Source organism: Desmodus rotundus, chromosome 3 (assembly GCF_022682495.2).
Source record: "Desmodus rotundus isolate HL8 chromosome 3, HLdesRot8A.1, whole genome shotgun sequence".
NCBI classification, from domain to species: Eukaryota; Metazoa; Chordata; class Mammalia; order Chiroptera; family Phyllostomidae; genus Desmodus; species Desmodus rotundus.
Genome location: NC_071389.1, coordinates 146,411,876 through 146,436,867, shown reverse-complemented (window position 1 = coordinate 146,436,867; position 24,992 = coordinate 146,411,876). Strand labels below are relative to the sequence as shown.

Genomic DNA, 24,992 nt, shown 5'->3' with positions numbered 1-24,992 from the left:
GTCGGCTGAACCATGTGACGCCATCAGCCACCGCCCCTTCCTCCGCCCCTTCCTTTGCAAAGTCACATATGACCAGGACCACAGACTGGCTCCTACCCAACGACCTCTTAATGCTGAGAGCAAAGATGGGCTCAGCCCACTCCTATCGTGAGTATTTGAGCTAAACAGCCCAGAAACGATATGCCAGTTAGTAGTGGGCACAGCAGTGGGATCGCGAGTGTTCGAGATGCCGTGCTGAGCCACGTGGCTGAGAAGCAGACCTGGACAGAGGGTGGGTGGGGTCAGAGAGAAGCAAACTCGCAGAATGAGGCTCAGCAAGGCTGGTGACCTCTGGTGCTGCTCCAGAGCTGACCAGCCCCCAGCGCCAGGACCGGGGGAGGTGGCACGATCATGCTCCACTTCTGTCCCTTTACACTTCACGAAGGGGCATTTGAGCACGCTTGGGCCTCTGCTCTTTGCAATCAAATGAGTGAAGCAGAACAGCCACTTAAACGTTCAAATCTTTTATCTGTACATGCTCTACTCTTGCCCTATCAAGCACTCAGTAATCATTAGTTGAATTTTCTCTCACCACTGACTAAACTGTGAAAACCAAAAACACCTTGTCTTCTCTCACAAGTATGGAGTCCATCCCAGAGCAGACACTTAACGAATGCTTGTGGGAAAGATGCCAAAATGTTTGCAAATAATGTCAATAGCTCCCACTTGATGAGCCCTTAATATGTGCCAAGCAACATGCAGTTTTTCATTACCATTTTGTTTAATTTTCACAGCCTAACGGGAAAGTCCTGTAATGGCCCAAGGATACACAGGGAGTGTCGGAAGTGGTTCTCGAACCAAGCCTGTGCTCTTATTTATGCTGCCTCCATTATGAGGCTTCACGCCACACAGTTCTTAAAGCAAGAGTCAGATACTCCTGATAAAATGACTTTTAAATCATTTTCAGATCATGCATGAAACCAGTCACTGTCATTTAATAAGGTCGACCATTCCGGAAATATTTACATTGCATGGAGGAACTAAATTTTACTTAACCTACTTCTCTCCTTTTATTGTCAGGAATGAAGATTTTCCTAGTATTTAAGAACATTTATTTTATATTAGCTTTGCCAAGGATCTTAGGCCAGGTCCTAAGATCAATTTCTAGAGAAAATTAATATTATATTTGAGCCTTCCATCAGATTATTTCAGAACGACGACAGCCCATGCTCCTTTTATACACTCACCATTGCTGTCATGTTGTGGTAAGAAAAACCCGCCCCCTGAAGAAGTGACGAACTGGTGGTGGCTTCCGCTTTCTGAGGACACGTATCCATCCTGCCTGTCGGCTAGTGTTCCCTGAGATGACAAGTAACTCGGGATGTCTGCCGGCAAGTTGGTCTCATCTGCAACACAACAGCAGCATTCCATTACCAAGAAGTGCCACAGGTGCCCCATGGGCTTCACTGATGAACGGGATACGCTGTTTGGGTTTCCTTCCACTGAATCGGGACTGAAAACCATCTGGACTGTGCGCCACACAGGCAGGCCAGTTAGGGTTCTGGGGCTCCAGGCAGCCTGAGCCCATTTTCTACTTTATCACCAGTGGGATGCTCCTCCCACGTTTAAAAAGAAAGGCTTAAGAATTTTCACGGGATAGGATCTAAGCTCTTGAATCAACCTTGATTTCTGCCGTAGTCCTGATATAACATTATTCATCGACATAGGAGTTTGCACGCAGGTCTCTCCCATGAACAACTACTGTCCTCCCTAGAGGACACACACACAATAACAACCTCCAGTGGGTGTAAACCTCACAACCGAAGGGCTGCTCCTGGCACTCCATTAGCGTCTTGTGAAGGACTTAGGCTGATTTCCACTGGATCTCTCAGCCAACAGGATATTCTGATGAAGTTTTTAAAAAAAGTATTAATCAAACATCAGCTGTATTCTGAGCCAGGGCGTTATTTTTAGCTAACCCTATTTCTGCAGCTCGAACAATGAGTCACCCTTCTGACACGGCCTGCCTGCAGGACACACACTCCAGGAGAGAATCACCACAGGATCACACGCGCCAAGCCCGTTTACACACCCGTGTTGGTAATGCTGCAATCCTCGTTCCTCCGCCTCGTGTGGTATATGATGACCACCCACACCAGCGACGTGCCCACCACACAGCAAACCACCGCTATGATCACGATGCCCACGGTGGCCCACCCGTCGTCGTCTAAGGACGAGGCGGTCATCTGAGGGGAGTCGCAGGTCGGAGTCGGGATCACGCTGAGGCGTACGTGGCCTCTCTCGGTGCCAAGGGTGTTAGACATTTCACACGTGTACTTCCCGGCATCGCTGACATCTGAGTCCACAATGATCAGCAGCTGGTTGCCTGCTGCAAAAAAGTGCCTTTCAGTGACCACCAAAGGGCTGTCATCCTTGGTCCAGTTCAACTTGGGAGGAGGGCTACCTCCAGCGATGCACTGCAGGACGGCCGTTTCTCCCTTGGTGACAGTTCGGTCCAACAGGGGCCGCAAAAATGATGGCGTTTCTAAAATAAGAAGTTACGCTTTTTATCTCTGAAACAAAATTAGGTTTTGCAGAAGACCCGACTTGAATTTATTCAAACTGCAAGGTAAAATTTTATTCTCCCTCAAGTTACTATACACGCTTCATTAAGAGTCTAAACATACACAACATTTGGGATTTCATTTCATCGTTCAGCTGTCACTGAGTCTTACACCAGTTATGGCAACATTTACTATTTTTTAACCTCCACCCCCCTCAGTCTTGAAGAGGCTAGGGAATGGTGAGAGAGGGGCAAAGCCGAACATTTTAGACATTTTTCAGAAACAAAAAAATGTATAAAAATAATGCCAATCACAAGAGTGTATGGATGCATTAAAAAATTAGAACATCACAATTTTTAAAGAGAAACTTTCTAGTGCTAGGTGTCCAGTCCTATATTAAAATTCTGAAAATGATTTACTTTTGTTATTTGGTGTTAGCAGGTTACTTTAACTCCTTTAAAGGTACACGTGTGCACGTTTTTAAAAAGCATTTGTTCTGGTAAAAGATAAATAACAAACTCCGATTCTCAGAATGCTAGCGTAAGCCAGGAAAAGACAATAGGTCCCTCCCGATATGTTCATATATTTATTACCTCATTTTTTTCTTTATAGTGTTAAGATATCGGTGGAGCCCTGGCTGGTGTGGCTCAGTGGATTGAGCATGAGCTGCGAACCAAAGGGTCACCAGTTTAATTCCCAGTCAGGGCACATGTCTGGGTTGTGGGCAAGGTCCCCAGTAGGGGGTCACACGAAAAGCAACTATACTTCGATGTTTCTCTCCCTCTCTTTCTCCTTCTTTTCCCCTCTTGCTAAAAATAGATAAATGAAATCTTAAAAAATAAATAAGATATCAGAGGAGACTGCACGATGGGGAGAGTGAACCCAGCAACAAAGGGAAAGCATTTCCCCTCTCCTTGGAGGAGGGAGCAGATCGTTCTCATTGGTCACAGACTGGAAGATGGAATGCACACCTGCCTTCAAAGCTTCTGTGGAGCCATTAGATCTTTCCAGGAAAGGGCCACGTCCTATGGGCCATCTCTCACCCTCTCAACTGGGGGACTCTGGGTGAACTAGCATCTGTAAGGCTCCTTTTTCGTCATAGGGTAAACATCCACTTACCTAGGACAGTCAGGGTTGCATTTGCAGAAATGCTTCCTGCACTGTTCTGAGCGGTGCAGCTATACACTCCGATGTCCTCTATCTTCACATCCACGATAAAGAACACGTCGTCCTCGGGCATCACGTGCATACGTCTCTCCCTCGCAGCAGGGAAGTCTGTGCCCCCATCCTTCTGCCAGGCTATCTGCGGGGCTGGGTGTCCCAGGGCAGCACACTCTAAGCGCGCCATGGCCCCGGCACGGATGGTAAGGTCCATGGGGGTCTTGGTGAAAGACGGGAGCACTGAGATTAGAAAAACAATGTGGGCATTAGTGCTGTGGGGTTTTAGAGGTTCGTTTTCATTCATTTTTTTTTGACACTTACAAATGACCCTGACATAGGTAAGGCGGGGGGGGGGGTTTGTAATTCCTAATTATAGGACAAGGAATCTAAGGCTGCGAGGAAAGATTAAGTGACTCCCTCGAGGTTACCGAGGCACAGAAATGAGGGAGTCAGGATGAAACACAGGTCACCTGATCTTCGGACTGGAGGTCTTCCTGCTATTTCCCAGTGTCCTCAGTAATTATCTGTGAGATCTTGGGCAAATCAATTTATATCTTTGTAACCTGACCAGTCCACCTGTTTTTTTTTTTTTTTTTAAATCCCTCCTGGCTCTAAAACTCTGTAACTTGAAATGTGTTTTGTCCTACACTTTAAACTCAAAATTGTTCTGTGTCACGCCTCAGCAATCAGTTATCCAATACATTTATCAATCATATACATAATCGTTTCCCATGGAAGATAACACGTGATTACATGACAAGCGGCAAGGATCCTATGTAGAACTGTGTAACTGCCCCACAGAGCAAGTGATGATATACGTCTTTTATTAACAGCAGCTAAAACTTACTGCGTTACTTAGCGCTTAGTGTGTTCTGCGCATTCTGCACTAAGTGCTTTAGACAAATTATATTTAATGACTATCATACCTCTATACAGTACATACTATTCTCTCTCATCGACAGATGTACAAATGGAGGCACAGAGAGATTAAGTAACTTGCCCAGAGTCACACAGCTATGAGCAGAAGTGGCCGGATTCAGACCCAGACCTCTGCGACACAGGCAGTGTGCTTTAACACCGTACTCATGGCCTCCCACATCGAATTAGCACAGCGTGAACTCCCAAAGAGCTTAAAACGTCTGGTTCATCTCTGGGTACCCACCATACTGCGTATGGGGCTAATGCAAAAAATCCTTGATCAGATACAAATAACCGAGAATCTTAATGTTGTGGTGTGAGAGGTAGGGGAGAAAAGGGTTTGGAGGAAGACTATAGAGCAGAGGACAGGAGCAGCAATAAGAGGAGAAGAAGCCAGGCGCCTTCTGTTTCTAAAAGGAGCCCTGAAATGCAAAAGGAGAAGTCAGATCACATACTGTTCACTGTCAGCTTGGCTTTGACGGAGTAGGAGGAGCCAAAGTGATTGGAGATGACACACTGGTATTTGCCCTCACTGGTGAACTCCACGTTGCGCAGCCGAAGAATGGTGGTGTACTCCATCACCTCACCACCCTGGGCCCGGAGGTGCGCGTAATTTTCCATCTCAGCATCATGCAGTAGCTCGTTGTCTTTCTTCCAAGCGAAAGTCATTGGGGAATCACTGCTGCTGGCCGCTGAGCAGATAAAGCTCAAATTGGAACCTTTTATTGCTGATTGTGTTTCTGGCTGAACCGTGATCTGGGGTTTAGGGAAATCATCTGTTCAAAATGGACAAGAGGAAACACAACAATTTTAAGGCTTGAGAGCCCAAACACGACTCAGATGTGAACACCAAGACACTCAAAACAAACAGGGGTTTAGGTTTTACCCTTTGTGTATGTTTCACAGATGCACTAGCTACCCCAGTGTTGAAACGACAGCCTGGGAGTGTTTATAAAGGAATTCATTCACTTCAGGTAGAGATGGGGAGCTATTTATCAATCATTAACTGAGAGAAGACTGGTATTTAGGAATATGGCATATCCCAGACCCCCTGTGCTTTTTAAAATATAAATACAAGAAAAAAAATCAGTTACGAAACTCATAGACCACCTATACATGCTATCAGGAACTGCAATTCTCTCTCTGTTCTTCAAATACAAAGGAACAGCAAAATTAAAAAATCAAACATCAATAATGATAATCAATATCACTAAAGACAGCAATTAAGACCCCATTTGCCAAAAACAGAACCAATATTACAAGCAGTAATTTGTAGGTAGAGCAGAAAAAACCAATCCTGTCGCGACAGAAAAAGCCCTCTGCCGCGCACAGCGAGAGCCCGGCACGGCCTGCAGCTGAGAGTGGACCATCTATCGAGCGTGCGGTGCTGCCCTGTCAGAGCTACACTGTAATTAGAGCCAAGCAGCTCTTTCATTGCAAACAGTTATTTTTAGTTCTGTTACTTTTTGGAAAAGTTACCTTTTTGAACTTCAGTTTCTCAGAGATGGTCAAAACTCGGAAAGAAAGAAACATCTTAGAGCTATCCAATGTATTATTTGGGCTCTCTGCAAAAATAGTGAGTGTGTGTATGTGTGTGAGAGAAGGGAGAACGGGATGTGGGGGATGCTCTGCTAACTGCAGTGGTGCTGATTCCCAATGCCATGCCTGCATGCTGTCTAGTTTCTTCTTCTGCACGATGATGGCAGAATTCTCACCTGGTAAATCAGTGTTCATGCTCCACAACAGAGGGATGCCGTGTGGCGCACACTGTACACACAGGGGTGGGCCAAAGGAGGTCTACAGCTATGAATATGTGAAACACGGAGTCTGCTCTTGTATTATTTACTACTGTGCCATTTCCCACATGAACAACTGTACGCCTACTTTCGCCCCACCTTGTTTGTCTCAAAGTAATGGAGAGTTCTTATCTTGGAAACAGAGAACTGTGCAAATAACTCAGGCCCTTATAGATAAATGCCAAAAGCTTGCTTAGATCCTAGAGCTACATCAGACGTTTTATTTCCGGAAACTCTTGGCACCGTTTCATGGTACAAACTAAAAAATATATATTTTTCTTATACTTTTCTAACCAGTCTTAGGGAAAACAGCTTTAAATAAATTTTTAAAGGCCAATGTAAAATTAGGTTCTGTAATACCTTAAACACACATGCTAAGATTTAAACAAGTGCTGGCTTCATGTTCTATACACCCATTTAGTTCTGCAAAGGTCTCCACGGCAATGAATAGTAAACAGTGCGGTGGAGTAGACAGCAAACGGCATTGGGAAGATACAGACTTGGCTTTTTGATCCAGATCTGCTAACTAGCTGGGTGACATTTGGATAAGCGATTTCTAATGCTGAAATGCTTAGATGCAAAAATAAGAGACCATAAATTTATTTATAATACATTCAAACTTTCATTACTTGAAATGCTTTATCCACCAATAGTAAAAATTTCAGCAGCCTATAAATCACTAACTGATGATCTTCTCTTTCTACTCTACAGCATTTGCACAGGGCTTAGTTCAGTCTCTTCACAGAGCTCACGAGAGCCTCTCAACAAGCCCGGAGTTGGGAAGAGCTGAGAGCAGAGTTCCCATTTCATACAGGCAGAGGCTGAGATTTAGGGAATTTAAGTTAAGTAGAAGGGCTGGCACTATATCCTCCAATTCCCCAGAGATCCAACGTCATTCCTTTCCACCAAACCACCCTAATGCCAAAACAAAGACAACGAAAACTCTCCTTCTCATCTGTAAAATTAAAATAATAAGCACACTATAGATGCATTTTCATCCACCTCAGCAGAAACAAAAGCTTCATTAAAAGAGCATAAACTTATTCAAAACCATTATTGGGACAAATGGGAGAAATAAAAAGAAAAAAGAATAAAAAGGCAAGAGCGACAGCTACACTCACCACACACAAAGCCATCGGGGCTCACAGCGAAAATGCTCCTTCCCTTCAGCAGCTGAGGGTGGGCGCAACTGGCGCTCACAAAGCTCTGAAAGTTGTTCTCTGCCACCCACTGCGGGAGCCATTTCAGTTGGCAATCACACAAAAGGCTTGATGTATTTAAATGCCTGAGGACAGTAATTACATTCAATTTGTTTTGTATGAAATGCAGATTTGTACAAGTAAGCTAAACTCAAGTAAATATTAACAAAGCAGTGAATATGGAGACACACACATCCCAGGTAATAATAACCTATGGTCTGTCTTAAAAGGCAAGAAATGTATCTAGTACAATTTTTTTGTTGTTTTTCTTACTGATCTGCAGAGACAGAAGTGCTAATCTATCAAAGATATCTTACTACTGAAAACTTGTTACTGTGACTAGGCACATTAGGCCTCACAAATTTAAATTACAAATTCGTCACAGAAAGAAAGAGACACTACTCTTTTTAACAAAAGGAACAACTTTTCCTTTCATTACTTTTTGTTTTCCTTTTGCTTTCCGGTATAAAAGTCAAGGAATACTGAGAACGGGCCAGAGGCTATTTTACAGAGACAGGACCTAGGACGGTACACCCCATGGTGGTTTGCTCCTCTCTGCTTTATTGAAAACGTAGAAGGGAAAGAAAAGCTTACAACTGCTGAAGTTTCTTCATTTGTGAAAATGCATTGCCTTGTAATGACATGATTGCGTTGTCACTCAGGTCTCTGGAAATAATCAAATCAGATACATTAGAGCAAGCTATGGTCCCGGAATGCCTTTCACCAAACACACACTCTGCAGCCGACTCGCACGTGGGGCCAACTCCTGCGGAGCCCGTTCGGAGGCCTGTGCTGAAGAGCACGGGTATGAGCATCAGAGGCTAGTTCTGCTACAGTGAGAGAGACTCTCCTGACATCACCACTTACAGGCTATTTGACTCATAAGGGCCTAAGCTATTTTGCTGTATTATTTTTACTGAATTTCTCATTATTCAAGTTAACCATTAGTACCTTTTAAGTACACAAATAAAATTGCTCATAATTATGTTTTTAAAAAACCATCATGTATAGAATACTTGCTATGATATGCACTGTTAAGTGATTTATGTATATTGAACATTACATTTATTCCTCACAGCAAACCCAAAAGATGGCATTCTGACCTTGCTCAGCAGGAAAAGGGCGCTAAGATTTGAACCCAATCATTTCAAAACCTAGGCCCAATCACTAGCCTAGTTCTGCCACACACAACACGCTACTGCAAAGATGGTTAAGTGTTTAGACAAGATGTACTTGCTAAAACAAACACACACTTCAGGCAGAACATTTACACAACACGCAACTATTCTGGGCTGGTTTTGTTTTTAACTAGTACTTCCAAGCAGTTTGAATTAAAGCACTCGCCACAATGATTACTACTCTGTTTTTCTTTACAAGGGTCAGAGTATACAAAAAGGAATTGTGAATGAGACAAGTGACCGTAAAGACAGAACGAAGCAGTAACCATGGGCAGAGAAAGAGGCTGGGAGAGTCAAGAAGGTTTAGAGACTTGGAGCAGAGGTTAATACTCCACTAATTCCACTTTCCCAGAAATGGAGTGGGTCCGATGACAAACCCTTTGGCTCCTTTCCCTTGTGCTGGGAAGTCCGGCAGTGCTGCTCTACCCTTCCAAGTTCTGCTTCGCACAGCCGTTGGACCACAACCTGAGCAGTCTCTGTGGCTAGCCATCAAATCCCCTCCACCTACCAGGTGTGCCAGAAGGCAGCAGCAAGGTGGTTCACAGAACACAGCTAAGGAATCACTCTCAACACACAGCACAGAGGAGGGTACACACGCTATGCACACTTTAAATTATAAGTTCTTTATATAAGTGATGAGATATTGAAATTTCTGGCTATAAGCATTCCTTCCTGGTCAGAGTGAAGTATTTATGTCGCTCAGTACTTCTACTGTCCAAGCATGAAACATAAACTCATGGTCGTGAGCAGCTGGCTGGCTCAGCGCTCATGCAGGTTTTGATCCCTATCACAGCTGCCTTGCCTGCTCTCCTAAAGCTGAAAATAATTTAGCCCCTAAATGTCACTTCAAAACTGTGTGCCCGGAGTTGCACTGAGAGTGGCCAGTGGCAGAGGCGGTGAAGGCAAAGGCCTGTGTGAAGCAGGGTCACCATGAAAACACAGACAGCCCTGGTTTGAGTCCTGGTTCTGCCTCTTGCTGGCTGATGGGTTAGTAGCCAGAGAGCAAGAAAAATGACAGTAAGGGGGGAAAAACAGGTTGTACGTTTTATAAGCAATCATCAGCAATGACAAACTAACAAAAGCTCTGAAAGTAGTGTTACTAACCTCCAAGTGTCATTCTCAGGAACTATGGGGATTATTTGAGACTATATATAAAATCCACGGCATAATGCCTGATGTGTTATGGGTGCGTACCAAATGGCAGTTTTTAAAATTTTTTATTTATTTTTATTTTTATCGATTGAGAGAGAGACAGACAGACAGACAGAGATAGACAGAGACATCAGTTTGTTGTTCCACTTACTGATGCATTAATTGGTTGATTACTGTATGTACCCTGACCAGGGATCAAACATGCAACTTTGACGTATAGGGGTGATGCTCTAACCAATTGAACCACCCGCCAGGGCATAAATGATAGTTTAAAAAATAGGTATCACTACTTGAGAAAAATAACTAAACAAAACCCAATAATAATTTGCAGCAGTGTCCTTAACTGCAAAGGAAAACATGTGTCTGTACGGCCCAGACAGACAGAGAGAGATACGTAGGTAGGTAGGTGGGTAGACGGAGGATGAGCAGATGTGTACATGTGCTTTACAGTACGGGGAGGATGCCAACAAAATGACGTTTTAGTTTGTTCTACCTTTCCGGTCACGTAAGTAAACACCTATCGCAGTCCACCTCTAGGGCGACTCAATGCCAGCTACTCACAGGTGTTCTAACGCGTCCAAACCGGCGAAGGCTTTCTTGGTAATAGAGCGAATCCGGTTTCCCTGAAGGATTCTGAAAAAAGAGAAGTACATTGGAACAGTTAATAAAAGCCATTTTGGGGGCTGAATTCTCATGAGAAGCACTGCTTTTGAAATCACTTGTGAATACTGATGTTCTGGAGTTAAACAGAATAGTTTGTAAAAGTGTGTCCATGCCACCTGCTTCAGTAATCCAGTTCAGCATGGCTTCCACGGCATTCAAAAGAGAACCCCGAAAAACCAGGTAACCAGTAAATCACACCGATGGCTACATTAAAGCGGTGACTTTCAAAGTCTCTTTAGGAATGGCGAGCCGTCACTACAGGTAGAAACTTTACTCCGAGTAAACTTCCTCAGCACTCGGATGAATGAAGCAGACAACAGTGGAGAGTTCCTCTTCAGCCGCCCTGCTCACGAGTAACCTCACTACCCAGTGAATACAAAATTTGGTCATCTGCAGGGCCACTTTATGGCTAAATATAAGCATGTTTTTATTGCTTGGATCTACGTCAAGTGTTACCAGTAGATACTCGGTTACTTCATTTAAAAATTTCTGTGAGTAGAGTACAATAGTAAAAATTTCAGAATGTTGAAATTTTACACAATGATAATCGTAAGGGTCTAAGTACACAAAACAATTTAAAATTCTTATCTAGATATTAAAATAAGTTAAAGAAACCAGTGTTGAATAAAACCCTTATACCAAGAAGAAAAGCAAATTAATACACATCTTCCATAATAGCACTCATTACGGGAAATGACAACGGATGGCAACCCAATTAAGCGCCTATTTCTAAACTCTTTAAGGTGGTGGAACTGACTTAATTAAGACAAGCCCATTGTCTTAATTGTCTTAAACACCAACATTAAAATTAGTGTTTGAGAGATTTTTCAAAGGTCAATTAATCCAATGTTTATTTTAGGTCAAAGAGTGAGTCAAATTATAAGGCACAGCTCATACTCACAGCCGCCTCAGTTTGTCAAGCCCAGAGAAAGCACCATTCATGTCCTCAATAGTCCAGGAAATTTCATTGTTCTTCAGATCCCTAATATTACAAAGGAATGTTACTAAAACTGGTACCAGGTACTTACCAAAAGAAACAAGCATTCTCTTTAGGGATACACTCAGAAATCTTAAGACCGCCACCCACGTGGCATGTGATTTGTAGTAAAGTCCTCCTAATTCCCACATCTTCTCTATGCCTTTCCAAACAACAGAAAATTCTCCCTTTCCACCACATTTTCAGTTTTTGTCGAAAATCAGGACAGCTGACTCTGGCTCTATTAATTCCTCTATCAAGATGACTAAATCCTGAAAGACCTGAAGAGTCTGAAAAATATATTAAACTTTTAAACCACTGTTCCAACCACATAAGCAGGAGTCCGCCAAAGCATACAGTATGTCTTTCAATTATGTAATGCTTCAAACAGAGAACACGGCAAAAGTTTCTGACAGTGCAAAAATCACAAGCCCGTTGCGCAACATTAAAATTAGTGTTTGAGAGATTTGTCAGAGGTCAATTAATCCAATTCCCTCTTCTTTCTCTTGGACAGAGATCAAATCAGGATGTAACTGGTATGATAAACAGGCATCTTCCTTTGATGCCTTTGTGTATCTTTTTGCTCTTGGTAACTTTTAATTTGCATTTTATAAAAATTAGTGGACTTAAAATTGTTTCCCTCTTGAGCAGTTAGCAACTTCCTGGAGATCCTGAGAAGGCTAACTATAATCACCCAAACAATCTGATCACTGTCTTTTTTAATCCCTTTAAGAAACCCATGTGGATGAAATGGACCCGATTTTAATCAAACTGATCTGGGAAAGATTAAGACACTACTTCTAAGGCTGTACACACTTCCTTCACAACAAAGGAAATCTGCTTGGAGAGAAGTGGGTACATTTAGGAACCAATTAGGTTCCTGTATGGAGAGCAAAATGTGTAACTTACAAAGTCTTTAAACTGGAAAGCCCCCGGAAGGCACAATCAGCAATGTAGCTGACTTTGTTGTTCCCAATGTGTAGGGTATTTAGCAAGCTGAGGCCCAGGAAGCTTGAATCATCCAACCTTGATAAGTGATTGAAAGTTAGGTCCCTGTAAAGGAAAAAGGAACAAAAAAAAAAGCAAAAAACCACATATAATAGCTTTTACTTTCTAATTCAACAGAATGATTTGTTAAAAAAAAAAAAAAAAGACAGGTAATATGTGTAACCACAATAATCCTTATTCTAAAACTCTGCCTCCTTAATAATACCCAGGTAAACATTATTTCTAATCCCAGTTATTAAAAAAATCTCTTTATTTGAAAATAACCATCATTGCTTTAACCCATGTGCCACAGACCTGAAACAGCAGAGTTGGCTTCAACTTATCACAACAAAAATATGACTAGGTTGCATGTGAAAAAAAGCTGTCACCTTGGAAACTGTTATGAAAATTTCACAGATCAGTGGTAAGAAGCTCATGCTCTGGCATGATCCCTGCTCTCAAACTTGGGGAGAATAAAAGGCGACTCACAGCTCACTGAGTTTTTGGCAGAACTCCCAGGCATCAGGACTGATCCTGCTGATGGCGTTTTGGCTGAGGTGAAGTTCCTGCAGCATCAGCAAGCCATAAAGCCAGCCTTTGGTAATCTCTGTGAGGTTGTTATGGTCCAGCTGCCTACATTCACAAAAAGAATCAACAGCAGGATCCAGAGTTCATTATCCAGTCTCTTCTAAGGGGACATGCGATGACAACCTATTATATATCACTATTGTTGCTAGACATCTAGCTCTTGTTATATGCAGCAAAAAAGACCGCATGCTTACAAAGTTCTAAGTTGCTTTACCTGAAACAAAACTACATTATACATGATTGTAAATTATGAGATTTTTAACATAGAATTTCAAACAAAAGCTACTGACTGTTTGTTCAGTGACCGTGCTACCTAAGAACTGTGATGTCCCACACTTACAAGATTTCCATGCGGCTCAGCCCCCAGAAAGCTCCATCCATAAGTTTTGTTACTCCGTTTCTTTGCATTTTCAGAGACTTCAGAGCTCCAAGCCCTTGGAACGTGAGCCCATCTACATTTTTAATCTTGTTTCGGTTCAGTTCACTGCATTGGATATTACAGGTAAATAGTTAGCTTGTATGACAAATTCTGGAGGTAGTAATTTTAAAACAATGTCACATTACTACAATATAGTTAAACCAGCCAGTGTTACATTACATTTTGTCTTAAATTTCTAAACATTTTAATTGAGAAAAATTTTGATTTAATAGCAGTAAGTGAATTTCCTTTTGAAATGTGTGATGTATTTCTGGAATGATAAAATACTGAAACTAGACTACACTTTAATTTCCAAACTGTGTCCATTCAGTATAAAAGTTAACAAATTAATATTTGTCTTTAAGTTACCCGGAATGAGAATGATGAATGTGACATTCAACCATGAGGTTCATTCAGGAACAGGGAGGTCAAATTTATCCTACTCAGTCTGGTCACAAAAGTTGGTTTCTTTTGCAATTCTTTACGTTTAGTGCTCTCTCTTTAAGGCACTCATTCTCAACCTTGCTTGCACACTGGAATCACCTGGGAGTTTTAAAAATTACTGAGGCCTGGATCTTACCCCCAGAGGTCCCCATATTAATTGGCCTAGGGTGTGGCCTGGGCATTGGGATTTTTAAAAGCTCCCCAAGTGTCTGTAATGTGCAGCGAAGGTTGAAAACCGCTATTCTGTAGGAGCCTGTTCACAGATCATTCAACCAATACTAACGAGACAGTTCTTTACAGCCACTTAAGCCATCAGAGCCTCCTGGAGTTGTCGGCATTATTCTCATAAACCCCAGCTATCGAGAGTCCCCAGGATTTCTTCAGTGCCACAATGACGCCTTTGTACACAGGCTGTTCAATGATTACACTGTTCACTCTTCTGGTAACAATCCGACAGGCCTTGTCAGGCGGGAGCTTGTTCTAGATGGCTTCTAAGGCTTGTTCTGATTCGGTGATTCTGTAACTCTGGCTCTCAAAGGGAAGATGGCCACGTCCTTGCTTCTAAACTCTTTCTACCGCATTGTGGATTTTAGGGAACAGACACCAAGGGTTTAGAGGAGATGAGGACACATTACCTAAGAGGCTGTTTTACTTACAGGTGTTGCAGTTGGGGCAATTTAAACATCTTGGGTGGGATAGCGGAAATTCGGTTCCTGTTCAACTTCAATACCAGGAGTGTGTTGGCCAAATTGTCAAAACACCCAGGTTCCATTGATGTGACCCGGTTGCTGTTGATGTACCTGTTGAAAGTGTGAAGATGAGCTTCTCTTTCTGGTTGCTTTGGGAAGACAGAGTGCACGCATGATCTGTGCTATAACAGATCTCCAGCGAACCTAACCGCCATGCGTGACAGCAGACACTTTCAGTAATCGCTCCTTTGGTCCTTGTGGACCAGTACTGACTGTGATTCACACACACTGGTAGGGAAAGAGTAACTGGAAAGTCTGAAGAGTATAAAAATTTGTTAGAGATGCTTACCTATGTTTTGGAAATTTATTTAATTTTTTATTAATTTAGTAATAAAACAATGAAGTCACAATGGCTTAAATCTCATTTTTTTTTAAAAGAAGCACTTTGCATCCCTTAAGTTTTCTAACTGGCAAGGGATGTCTCATTCTTTTGTTATTCAAAGTATCAGAGTAAAATGAAGATCGTGGCTATTCAGACTTAGAGCAAATTATCAATCAGGAAGAAAGTTCTATTTTTGATTCATTGGCAGTAAAAATAGGCAGAGCTTGTTGTATCTTAAAGTTGATTTTCTTATAACATGCCATTTTCACCACGGGTAAGAAGTTTTGCTAAAGAGAACCTGACTTACAGATATTTGAGTTGCAGAGGTGGAAATACAGTTTTAAGATCTGAAATATTATTGCTGCTGAGGTCCAGTGTTTCCAGGGAGTGAAACTGTTGCAGCTGTTCAGGCAATATTTCAACAATCTTGTTTCCAGCTCTGGAATGAAAGGATAGCAAAGGTAACGGGTAACGGTACAACAACCTGAAAGGTGAAAAATACTCTCTTTCCAAACTTGTTCTCCAGAAAAATGGAAAACTGATTGCTCTAAACAGCACTTTTAAAGGTTAAAGAGCATCTCTTTAGTCACTTTAATTTTGAATTAAATAGTACATCATAATATAAAAATATATGAAAAACATTCCTATAAAAATCTGGGTGTGTTATCTAAACACTACGCACTTACACTGACTTTTCTTTGTTATTTTGTTAACAGTCCTTCTTCCTTTACATTTTTTATTAAATGGCATGTGAATGCCTAGCACCAACTTGGCATTCCAGGCACTGATTTGTTAGTTCCTTCTTTCTTCTTGTTGATCCCTAATCTATTTCTAATTCTTTGCTCGGAAAGTACCCATACTTCAGGTGCCAATGAACTTAAAATACTCATCAGATTGAGACTTTTTAAAGCCATGATAGAGAGACCTCTTTAAGAAATAGCAAGTTTCAAAGCACTGCCACATACTTCAAAGCCAGGGAATATGCTTCCGGGCTCTGAACAGTATACAAGTGTTACAGAAGAGCACCCAGTCTAAGTAATCCCTGGGAGCAGATTTAAAATACTTGACATTAACTAACAGTCTTGACACCAAACCAGAAGGTCCAATATGGTAGCCACACAAAGCTCTTTAAATTTCATTAAAGCTGAATGTGTAAATTCAATTCCTTAGTCACAGTCGCCACATGTGCCTGGTGGCTGTCAAACAGGACAGAGCACACACAGGACACTTCCACCACGGTGAGAAGTTCTCCCGGTGAGCACTTTAGACCACAAACTTAAACAAAAAAAAGGGAGAGGCCAAGGCAAAGCTTGTAAGAGGTCATCCACACAACAAGCTCCAAGGGGAAAGTCAGCATTAAATGGCCATCTTGCTAGAACAGAAAAATTAAAACTGATGGGTGGGCCACCTTAATTGCCGTATTAGATCTTTACCTTTTCAGGCAATCACTTGTCAGGGGAAGATAACATGTTAAGGTAGAAAAGCTGGGAAGATAACCGTCTATCTACAAAAAAGGTCTCCTCTTTACAACCAACCCAAAACAATGAAACAACCTGAAGGCTCGATGTACTACAGTCCGCAGAAGTCACACGCTGGTGTTTCCACACATAGTCGTCGTTAACCTTCACTGAATGAGGAAACTTAGAAAATCTATCTCATGTATGTGCCTTTCTTACCAACACATGTATTGCTTTGCGCTCTGAGTTTATTACGCTCTTCTGCATTACTGTAACCCGCAGGCCTCTCACCAGCTCAGAAGGTTCCCGAGTTAGGTCCAACTGCCGTCCGTGCATTTCCACAAACCCCGTGCGGCGGGCGGTCCCAGCCCTCAGCCTGGCGGTCCTGTCTGGCACTCCGTGAGCTCCCTCCACGCAGGGATGTGTCTCTACCCCCGTCTCGGAATGTGTACAGAACTGAATCATGTTGAGGACACATTATGAGACTCCAAGCACTATGCTAAGCATTTTTTCATACACACATTTGCCATTTAATTGTGACAACCCTTCTCTGGTACAGATATCATAGTTAATTTTAAAATTAGGAAATTAGAGCTTTTAATCTAATAGTCCAAACACTCCCCAAGTGCCTCACAGAATAAGTCCTTACTGATCCCAAAACAATCCCTGAAGTTCTGTTTCATAGCACACAGTTTCAAAGATATTTTGCCAGTAAGTCCTCACGGGGAGACTCACCTGAAGAAATGCCTACGACTTCCCACTTTGTGGAAGTGCTGTACTTCTGGTTTCAAACTACTGTGGGGCTCCACCCTGGCTCACTGAGCCACCATCGTGCCCACACTAAGGAAGCCCTGGAAAGGCCCCCAGCTGTGCGTGCACCCTAGGTTGCTAAGAGAGGGTCCCAGGGGTCTGCATGTGTTTGGCACCCATCAGAGTAGCAGAGTTCCCGATTACTCGCAAATGTCAGGGGCTGCCTTCCCCAGAAGGAAGAATAAGGTTGTTCAGTCTCTAAGCAAACAACTAAGGAAGCTGCTTAAAATAGTGTTAAAATCCTCCCTTTATTACTTTTAAGGGCTGTGGGGGAATCTTCTTTTGTAATCCAAGTCATCGGAGAATCTAACCTCATTTTAAAGTAATGCTGTCTACACAAGGTAACAAGGTGATGCACATGGAAGAGCCGGGCTTTGTGGTAACAGTAAGGTGAAAAGCAATAACCATCACCACCACAAACCAACCAGAATTAGCATCTCCGTGTACCAGTCACAGATATCAAGCCCTGAAGTTCCCACAAAGTCGTACAGACTCTGTCTAGAGTCAAGTCAGCCGTGACCTCTGATTGTGGCCATTTCCCACATCTGGATTTGCCAGTGTATAGACCCCTTGATCTCGTTGTGAGGTACAGGGCAAGGCAAGCGAGACAATTAGTCAATTTCTAGGTCCTGGAGGCGGACTCAGTCCAAGAGACAAGCCACAGGGCCTTAGGGCCAGGGTGTGTGGGTTAAACAAAGCCACGCTTTAGGGGACAAAAATGTTCTCTTAAATATACAACCCAACTGTTTGCATTACCAGGATGTCCACCCACAGTGCAGTAGCCCTGACGTGCCCAAGTGCCCCCTCTCCCCACCTCCCTCCCGTCCCGAGCCACCACCTCCCACTAAACTGTGCATCTGGTTTTGGCCCCCAGGCTGTCTGGGGCTAGTACAGCCACACTAATATTTAACAACAACAGCAACAAGAAAGCGCTCAGCCTTAGATTTCTGCAATAAATGGGGCAAATGCGTTTTTTGGTGGGAGGGAGTGGGGGCCCACAGGTGTCTATCACGTTAGTCGAGTGTGGCTATGAGTTAGATACCAGGCCGTCCAATCTTTGGTTTATGGATTCCTTTGTTTATAAGGTAATTATGAACGAGGTATTAAAACTGCCAATTACCTGAGTGACGAATAAAATTTTCCTTGCAGTTAAAGTACGCTGCAGCCAAAGCCAGCAATTTCCTGAGCCGCACACCTCCTAACCTGCAGCGTGAAAGGGCTCCGGGAGGGAGGGCGCGCACAGTGCCGTCTTTGTCAGCTCCGCGCCCGGCACAAAAATCCCTCACACTGCCGGGATAATAGTCCCTGTATCACAGAACCCTAACGCTGTCCCAATAGAGCTGAATCAGATCCAAATACCAGGTTCATATTAGCTCTCATATTAACTGGCGCATAACTACCCGATATGTACCAACTACATTAAAAAAACTACTTTAAAAACTATTTTTAATCACCTAGAACCCTCACTATAAACACGTATGATAACAGAGTGGGTCACGAATAGCCACTTCTAGAAGACAAAGAGTACATTCAAATCCAGCTTTTATTTCTCCCCAGATATGGATAAATACCAAAACTGACGAATACATTGAAGTATGGCTGTTAATGTTTTTGGCAGGAAATATGCCATCTCTAACCACACACAAAACAAACTGCACGAATACCTTTCTCTATTATTTAAGTTAATGTGAAAATGCCATCTCTGCATTGTTCAAAAAATCACAGTACGGTGCTGTAAGCATTGAAGGGCACTTCGGTCCCAGGCAAATACATCTTAAGGACTGCGAACATTTTGGTCATCTATGTTTGCTGACAGTACAAGGCGTCCCGTGGTTAAATCATTGCCCAGGTCAAGTATAATCAGTCCCCAGTGGACAAACAAGGACCTGGGGACTTGGTCAGGTGGAATGCAGAGGGTTCCCTCAGGCTTCTCAGAAGCCACAGGAAAAACAGAAGTCCCCGGCATTTCAGCCTGGGCTTCTCTGGCCCGACAATAATGGCTCCACTTTGTTGCTATTTCACCTTTCAGCCTACTTTGCCAAATACCTTTAAAATGTAGAGGCAAACATGCCTGACCATTCTGTAGGACGAAGCTTGCTCTGACAGTGCTCAGGATCTAACAGTGAAGGAGACAGATAGGGGTGTGCTCACAGATGTGATCAGTGATAAGGAAAGAGGACAGTGGAGGAGAAAGGACAGCCCCTACAAAGAGGTGGGTGGGGTGCAGGCACTCAGCAAAGTTTCCCACGGCAAGGCTGCAGGCTAGTGTTCCAAGGGAAGGCAAGGCAAGCCTTCTTCCCTTTGCAGAAATGAAAGAAAGCCTTGAGGGCTGAAGTGTAGAGTTCATGGGGAGAGACTGGAGGAAGAGGAAGTTCAAGAGCGAGGTGATGGAAAGAGATGACAGGTCAAGTGGTAGCCTATAAGCCATGTTAGGCATTTGGCCTCCACCTCAAGATCAAGTAGGGGGAGAAGGACAGAGGATTTCAGATGGAGGAGCAACAATATCAGACGCGCACCTTAAAAAGGCTGCTCTGGCAGCTGTGGGTAGAAAGCCTGGGTGGGAGGCAGGCAAGACCAGGTGCAGGAGCGAGGTGCAGAGGACAGATGGTGGCACGTTGGGATGCTGGTGACTGTCCGCCCACCTGTCCACTTGGGGGGCGAAATACCAGTCTTTCTCTGGCTTCCCAGGGCACAGGCTGTGCTCTTCTCCTCCCCTGAAAGACAAGCTCCGGTTTCCAGCTCCCTGGTCTCCGGCCACAGGGATCCAATTCAGTGCTACTGGAAATGCCACTCCCTCTATCTGTTAGCTCAGTGTTTTGTAGTGCTGGTGTGGGAGGCCTCCTAAAGCTCAGAGCACAGACTATGGTCCTGTCTTGCTCGGGTGAGAGGTATTGACTAGAAGAGCCCAGTAATCACTAGGAAAATGGACAAAGGTATTATTCTCATAAATGAGAAATGTGCTTGTTTGTGCTGATACTCCGATCACCTATTAGTCTAAACCCAGGCTAAATTAATAACAGTACAACCTACGAGGTTAGCAACATAACCACTTGGTGTGACGATGATTGGTTCTACTTTCTGACCCACCGTGATCTCCAGAAAGCATGAGTCTCAAAAGAACCTCATAACTCTTAAGTGGGTATAAATGTTGGTAGTCTATTTCCAGAGTCTGAAAGCAGAGTCACAGAGTGAAATATTCTTTGTTAGCAGGGAGCCAGAATATCAGGTTTTTTCACACTGGAATTCCTGAACCAATTAAACTGTAACTTCTTGATGAATAAGAAGTATGTGTCAATCATTTCAACTGTCTCCTGCCTATTGCACAAGCTAACAGGCAGCTTAAGGCTCTGCAGCTGTGATGAGTGAGTATGTGTGTGTGTGTGTGTCTGTGTGTGGCATTTTCATTTTAGAGAGGGTGTGTGCAGTGAAACCTAATTTGAAACCTTTTCTTATATGTTGCAATGCCTTCTTTTCTTAGAATGCATTTCTCTAACCACATCCCTTAAATCCAATTCAGTTATTGAAGCTAACAAATTGCTGAATCTGTGGTCATTCCATACAACCACAGAACAAGCACATTAACTGTACTGAATGGGAGCATCGGCCTGGCCCCACGGAAATACTGATTTCTATATATAACTTGCAAGCAACCAGTTTAGCATCATTTATAAAGGAATTACAAGTTGTTAAAGAAAACACTATATTTTGCAAACACATTAAAGGTTACTTATACTTTCAACAATAACTCTACCCCCCCCAACAAAAAAAGAAACCTTCCTTGAAAACTATCTTGGCTAGGATACTAACACCCCGTAATGTTAGGCTTCTTTTAACAGAGAGACTTGGCAAGCAAAGGACCTCTCCCATGCAGATAAAAATAAACTCACTGCTCATTTTTTTTTCTAAAAAAGTAATTAAGAAGTTTCATTAAAAGAACACATGTTTAGACTGGTCCACTGGTACTATGGCATCAAAGAGCAAAGCCAAATGAGGCAATTTTAGCAAGGAGAAAGATTCTTGATTAACAATTAATGATACTAAGCAGCGAATGAGGCACTGTGAGGAGCAAAGAGCCAGGTCCATCAGCTAAAAGCCAGGTCAATATAAAATATAATTATCTTTTGGATCGTGAACATTATAATGATGGCCACAATGTTTTAATACAATAATCGGGGCCCTATTAATATTCTAATTATAACACGTTAAAAGTAAAAAAAAGAAAAAGAAATGAGTCAAAAACCCATTCACACCGCATACAAAACAACCTTTTTGACCCTCAAGTGTAAATTCAATTTAGTTCTTTATGTAAACAAAAATTTAAGAGCAGGTCTTTCAATTTAGGATGCTAAAGAACATACTTACTGAACAATTATTTTAATCTGAAACAATTTAATTATGTGCAATAAAATTTAACTCTAATTTAGAGAAATTTAAAAATCTCCCCTCTCTCTCTTTGGAGGCAGAGGCCCTCTCCAGCCATTTTTACACGCCAGGCAGCTGTTACTGTTAAGCTGTGAGTTTGAGTGTTCCCATTAGCTTGTGGTTTACTTGAGAGTGGAGACAACTCCTAATTCACCTTCGGTTCCTCCGAAGACAGGATTAAATAAATGGGTTTAAGACCGTGAAGTGACCAGTTATGATTAGTCCAGAAACTCTGGAGAGAAGTTTAGATTAGCCTGCAAGGATTTATCTAAATTGTGGTTCAAGATGCACATGTACGTCAGAAAATGTTAGGACAATTCAGTGCCACCCAGAAAAAGTAAACATAAAACTGATTCCATACGCTAAACAACCTATTAAATGCAGGAGTGTGTGCTCCTGCGCAAGCTCACTGGCTCTCTCGTGCTCTCGCTCTCAGATCTCTTTGAAGCAGTCATTCCCACCACAGTTTCCCAGCAAGGGGATGTTGATTCTGTTCCTGGTTCTGTTCTGATTTACTACACTTTTGTGAACCTTGATTTTCTCACCTGTCAACAGGCAGAAATGGAATGGAATGATCTGCCAACTTCTAAGAAGCTGAGACTGTAGGTGCAGGAGACAAACACTGCAAATGACTGGATTTGCTACAGAGGTGTCACACAATCATCAGGCAAAAACGCAGACTTTACAGAACCTGGCCTCACTTTGGGGGGAGTGCACCTCTCTACTCTGTTGGAATCCCTGCCTGGTCTTCCTTGGTTTACTCCCTCATTTTCCTGGGGAATATCCTCCATTAGCTTTCCCAGAAACCATATGTAGCAGTGTTTTTGTTTTTTATGTTTGGAAATATATAGATTGACAGTTTGGGTGTATAAATACTAGAAATTCTTTCCCCTTAGGAGTTGAAGACATAGTTTTGCTCCATTATAGCCCTTATAGTTGTCAGTCTGAGAAGCGAGAGACCATTTTGATTCTTCCCCCAGAGTTTCTCCAACTTCAGCAGGCATCTGAATGATGGGACAGGTCTTGAAACGAGACTGTTGTGCCTTACCCTCATGGTTCTTTCAGTAGGGCTGGGTGGGGCCTGAGAATCTGCATTCCTACCAGGTTCTCAGGTGGTGCTGACATTGTTAGGAACACACCTGAGGGGACCACTGTCAATCCTTAGAGCTGATCTGCTTTGTGTTCTTTCCCCCTTCCTCTCAGAGCTTCTCTTTACACCTGGTACTCTGAAATTGCACAGTAACGCCCCTTAGGGTAGATCATTCATATTTAATAAAAGGCAGTCCCCCAAAACTTATTGAGGGCTGTGTGCGGAACGGACCTGCTGAGCGGTCAGTCTCACCACAGACCTATTTCTTTTTTTTTTTTTTAATTTTAATTTTTTATTGTTATTCAATTACAGTTGTGTGCCCTTTCTCCCCATCCCTCCATCTGACCCCGGCTGACCCCCCTCCCTCCCCCACCTCCACCCTCCCCCTTGATTTTGTCCATGTGTCCTTTATAGTAGTTCCTGTAATCCCCTCTCCTGTCCCCTCCCCACTCCCCCCTGCCCATTGTTAGATTGTTCTTAACTTCAATGTCTCTGGTTATAATTTGCTTCCTTTTCTCTTCTATTGATTATGTTCCAGTCAAAGGTGAGATCATATGGTATTTGTCCCTCACCGTCTGGCTTGTTTCACTTAACATAATGCTCTCCAGTTCCATCCATGCTGCTGCAAAGGGTATAAGTTCCTTCTTTCTCTCTGCTGCATAAAACTCCATTGTGTAAATATACCATAGTTTTTGGATCCACTTATTTCCTGATGGGCACTTAGGGTGCTTCCAGTACTTGGCTATTGTAAATTGTGCTGCTATGAACATTGGGGTGCACAGGTTCTTTAGGATTGGTGTTTCAGGGTTCTTAGGGTATAATCCCAGCAGCGGAATTGCTGGGTCAAAGGGCACTTCCATTTTTAGTTTTCTGAGGAAATTCCATACTGTTTTCCACAGTGGCCTCACCAGTCTGCATTCCCACCAACAGTGCACTAGGGTTCCCTTTTCTCCGCATCCTCTCCAACATTTGTTTGTGGATTTGTTTATGTTGGCCACTCTGACTGGTGTGAGATGGTATCTCAGTGTGGTTTTAATTTGCATCTCTCTGATGACTAGTGATGCTGAGCATCTTTTCATATGTTTCTGGGCCCTCTGTATGTCTTCCTTGGTGAACTGTCTGTTCAAGTCCTTTGCCCATTTTTTAATTGGGTTGTTTGTCTTCCTGGAGTGGAGTCGTGTGAGTTCTTTATATATTTTGGAGATCAGGCTCTTACCACAGACCTATTTCATGGCGGGTCTCCACGTCTCACTGCTCAAGCCCTCCAATCCCAAATCACGTGTCGACGAGGGGGAACAGGAAAGTAATGTGTGGGCTAACAGAAAAGGAGTACGGTCACTCTGAGCACTCAGCTTTGACTGCATCTCCCTGACTGCAGAATAGGCTGCCTTCAACCCCATCCCTTGCCAGCTGGGCCTGTGTCCCAAATTACTGAGATTTTTGGTTTCAAACCTCCAGAGAGGAAACTTCCACTCCTCTCTGCCTACATTGGGGGAGCAGCAGTCCCTGGGCTTTGAGTTTTAGAGGAGGAACCCAGAGGTCTGACTGCTTCTTCTGAAAGAGGTTTAACCAAAACCCCATTTTTAGTGCTACTGTGCACCGCCACCTTTTCAGGTCTTGAGTTCCTAAACTATTCTGAGGCTCTGTAGTGAAAAAAAGGAAAAAAAGAAAAAAGAAAAAAAAAACATTTGCTTTTTTGGAGATCTACTCTGAAGTCAGGTACAATTTGCCTGTTTATTTGCAAATTTTTTATGGCATCTTTCATTTGAACTGTCTCTTTTCCTATTTTCTCTTTGTTCCCATCGGTGTGCAGTCCTTTATTTTCATTTTAAGGGGATTTAAGAAGGTGGGGAGTTAAATTAATGCATTTAGTCTACCATATGTATTAACAGGGATGGAAATGTGAACAGTCCAGTGCAAGAGCCACAGAACTATAAGAATAATTCATGTAATAGATGACTTATGACCCAGAATCTATGTACTAAAATAATGGTCTAGAAGCAGCCATAGAAATTAAGCTGGGAGAAGACAGTGTTTTGAATCTTTAATCGATCACTTTAAAAGACCTATTTGAAAGAAATTCCTATGAAAATGCCAACAGTCTTGGGATCTCAGCCGA

The 24,992-nt window shown here is 42.8% G+C and overlaps 1 protein-coding gene across 4 annotated transcripts in view; it reads right to left on the bottom strand.

The window, feature by feature from the left end:
• Positions 1-24,992, bottom strand: part of LRIG3 (leucine rich repeats and immunoglobulin like domains 3) — a 44,597-nt gene that overhangs the window by 2,698 nt on the left and 16,907 nt on the right. For 2 of the 4 annotated variants that reach the window (XM_024576174.3, XM_053921235.2), the window contains exons 4-16: positions 15,402-15,533; positions 14,680-14,823; positions 13,502-13,645; positions 13,063-13,206; positions 12,496-12,639; positions 11,512-11,592; positions 10,509-10,580; positions 8,212-8,283; positions 7,540-7,703; positions 5,078-5,398; positions 3,663-3,944; positions 2,072-2,524; positions 1,227-1,385 (exon numbers count right to left, since the gene is read on the bottom strand). In XM_024576174.3, the coding sequence (XP_024431942.3) occupies positions 1,227-1,385; positions 2,072-2,524; positions 3,663-3,944; positions 5,078-5,398; positions 7,540-7,703; positions 8,212-8,283; positions 10,509-10,580; positions 11,512-11,592; positions 12,496-12,639; positions 13,063-13,206; positions 13,502-13,645; positions 14,680-14,823; positions 15,402-15,533 (2,312 nt within the window). The remainder of the gene's footprint in view (positions 1-1,226; positions 1,386-2,071; positions 2,525-3,662; positions 3,945-5,077; positions 5,399-7,539; positions 7,704-8,211; positions 8,284-10,508; positions 10,581-11,511; positions 11,593-12,495; positions 12,640-13,062; positions 13,207-13,501; positions 13,646-14,679; positions 14,824-15,401; positions 15,534-24,992) is intronic. The other 2 variants (XM_053921233.1, XM_053921234.1) reach the window with 2 other exon arrangements.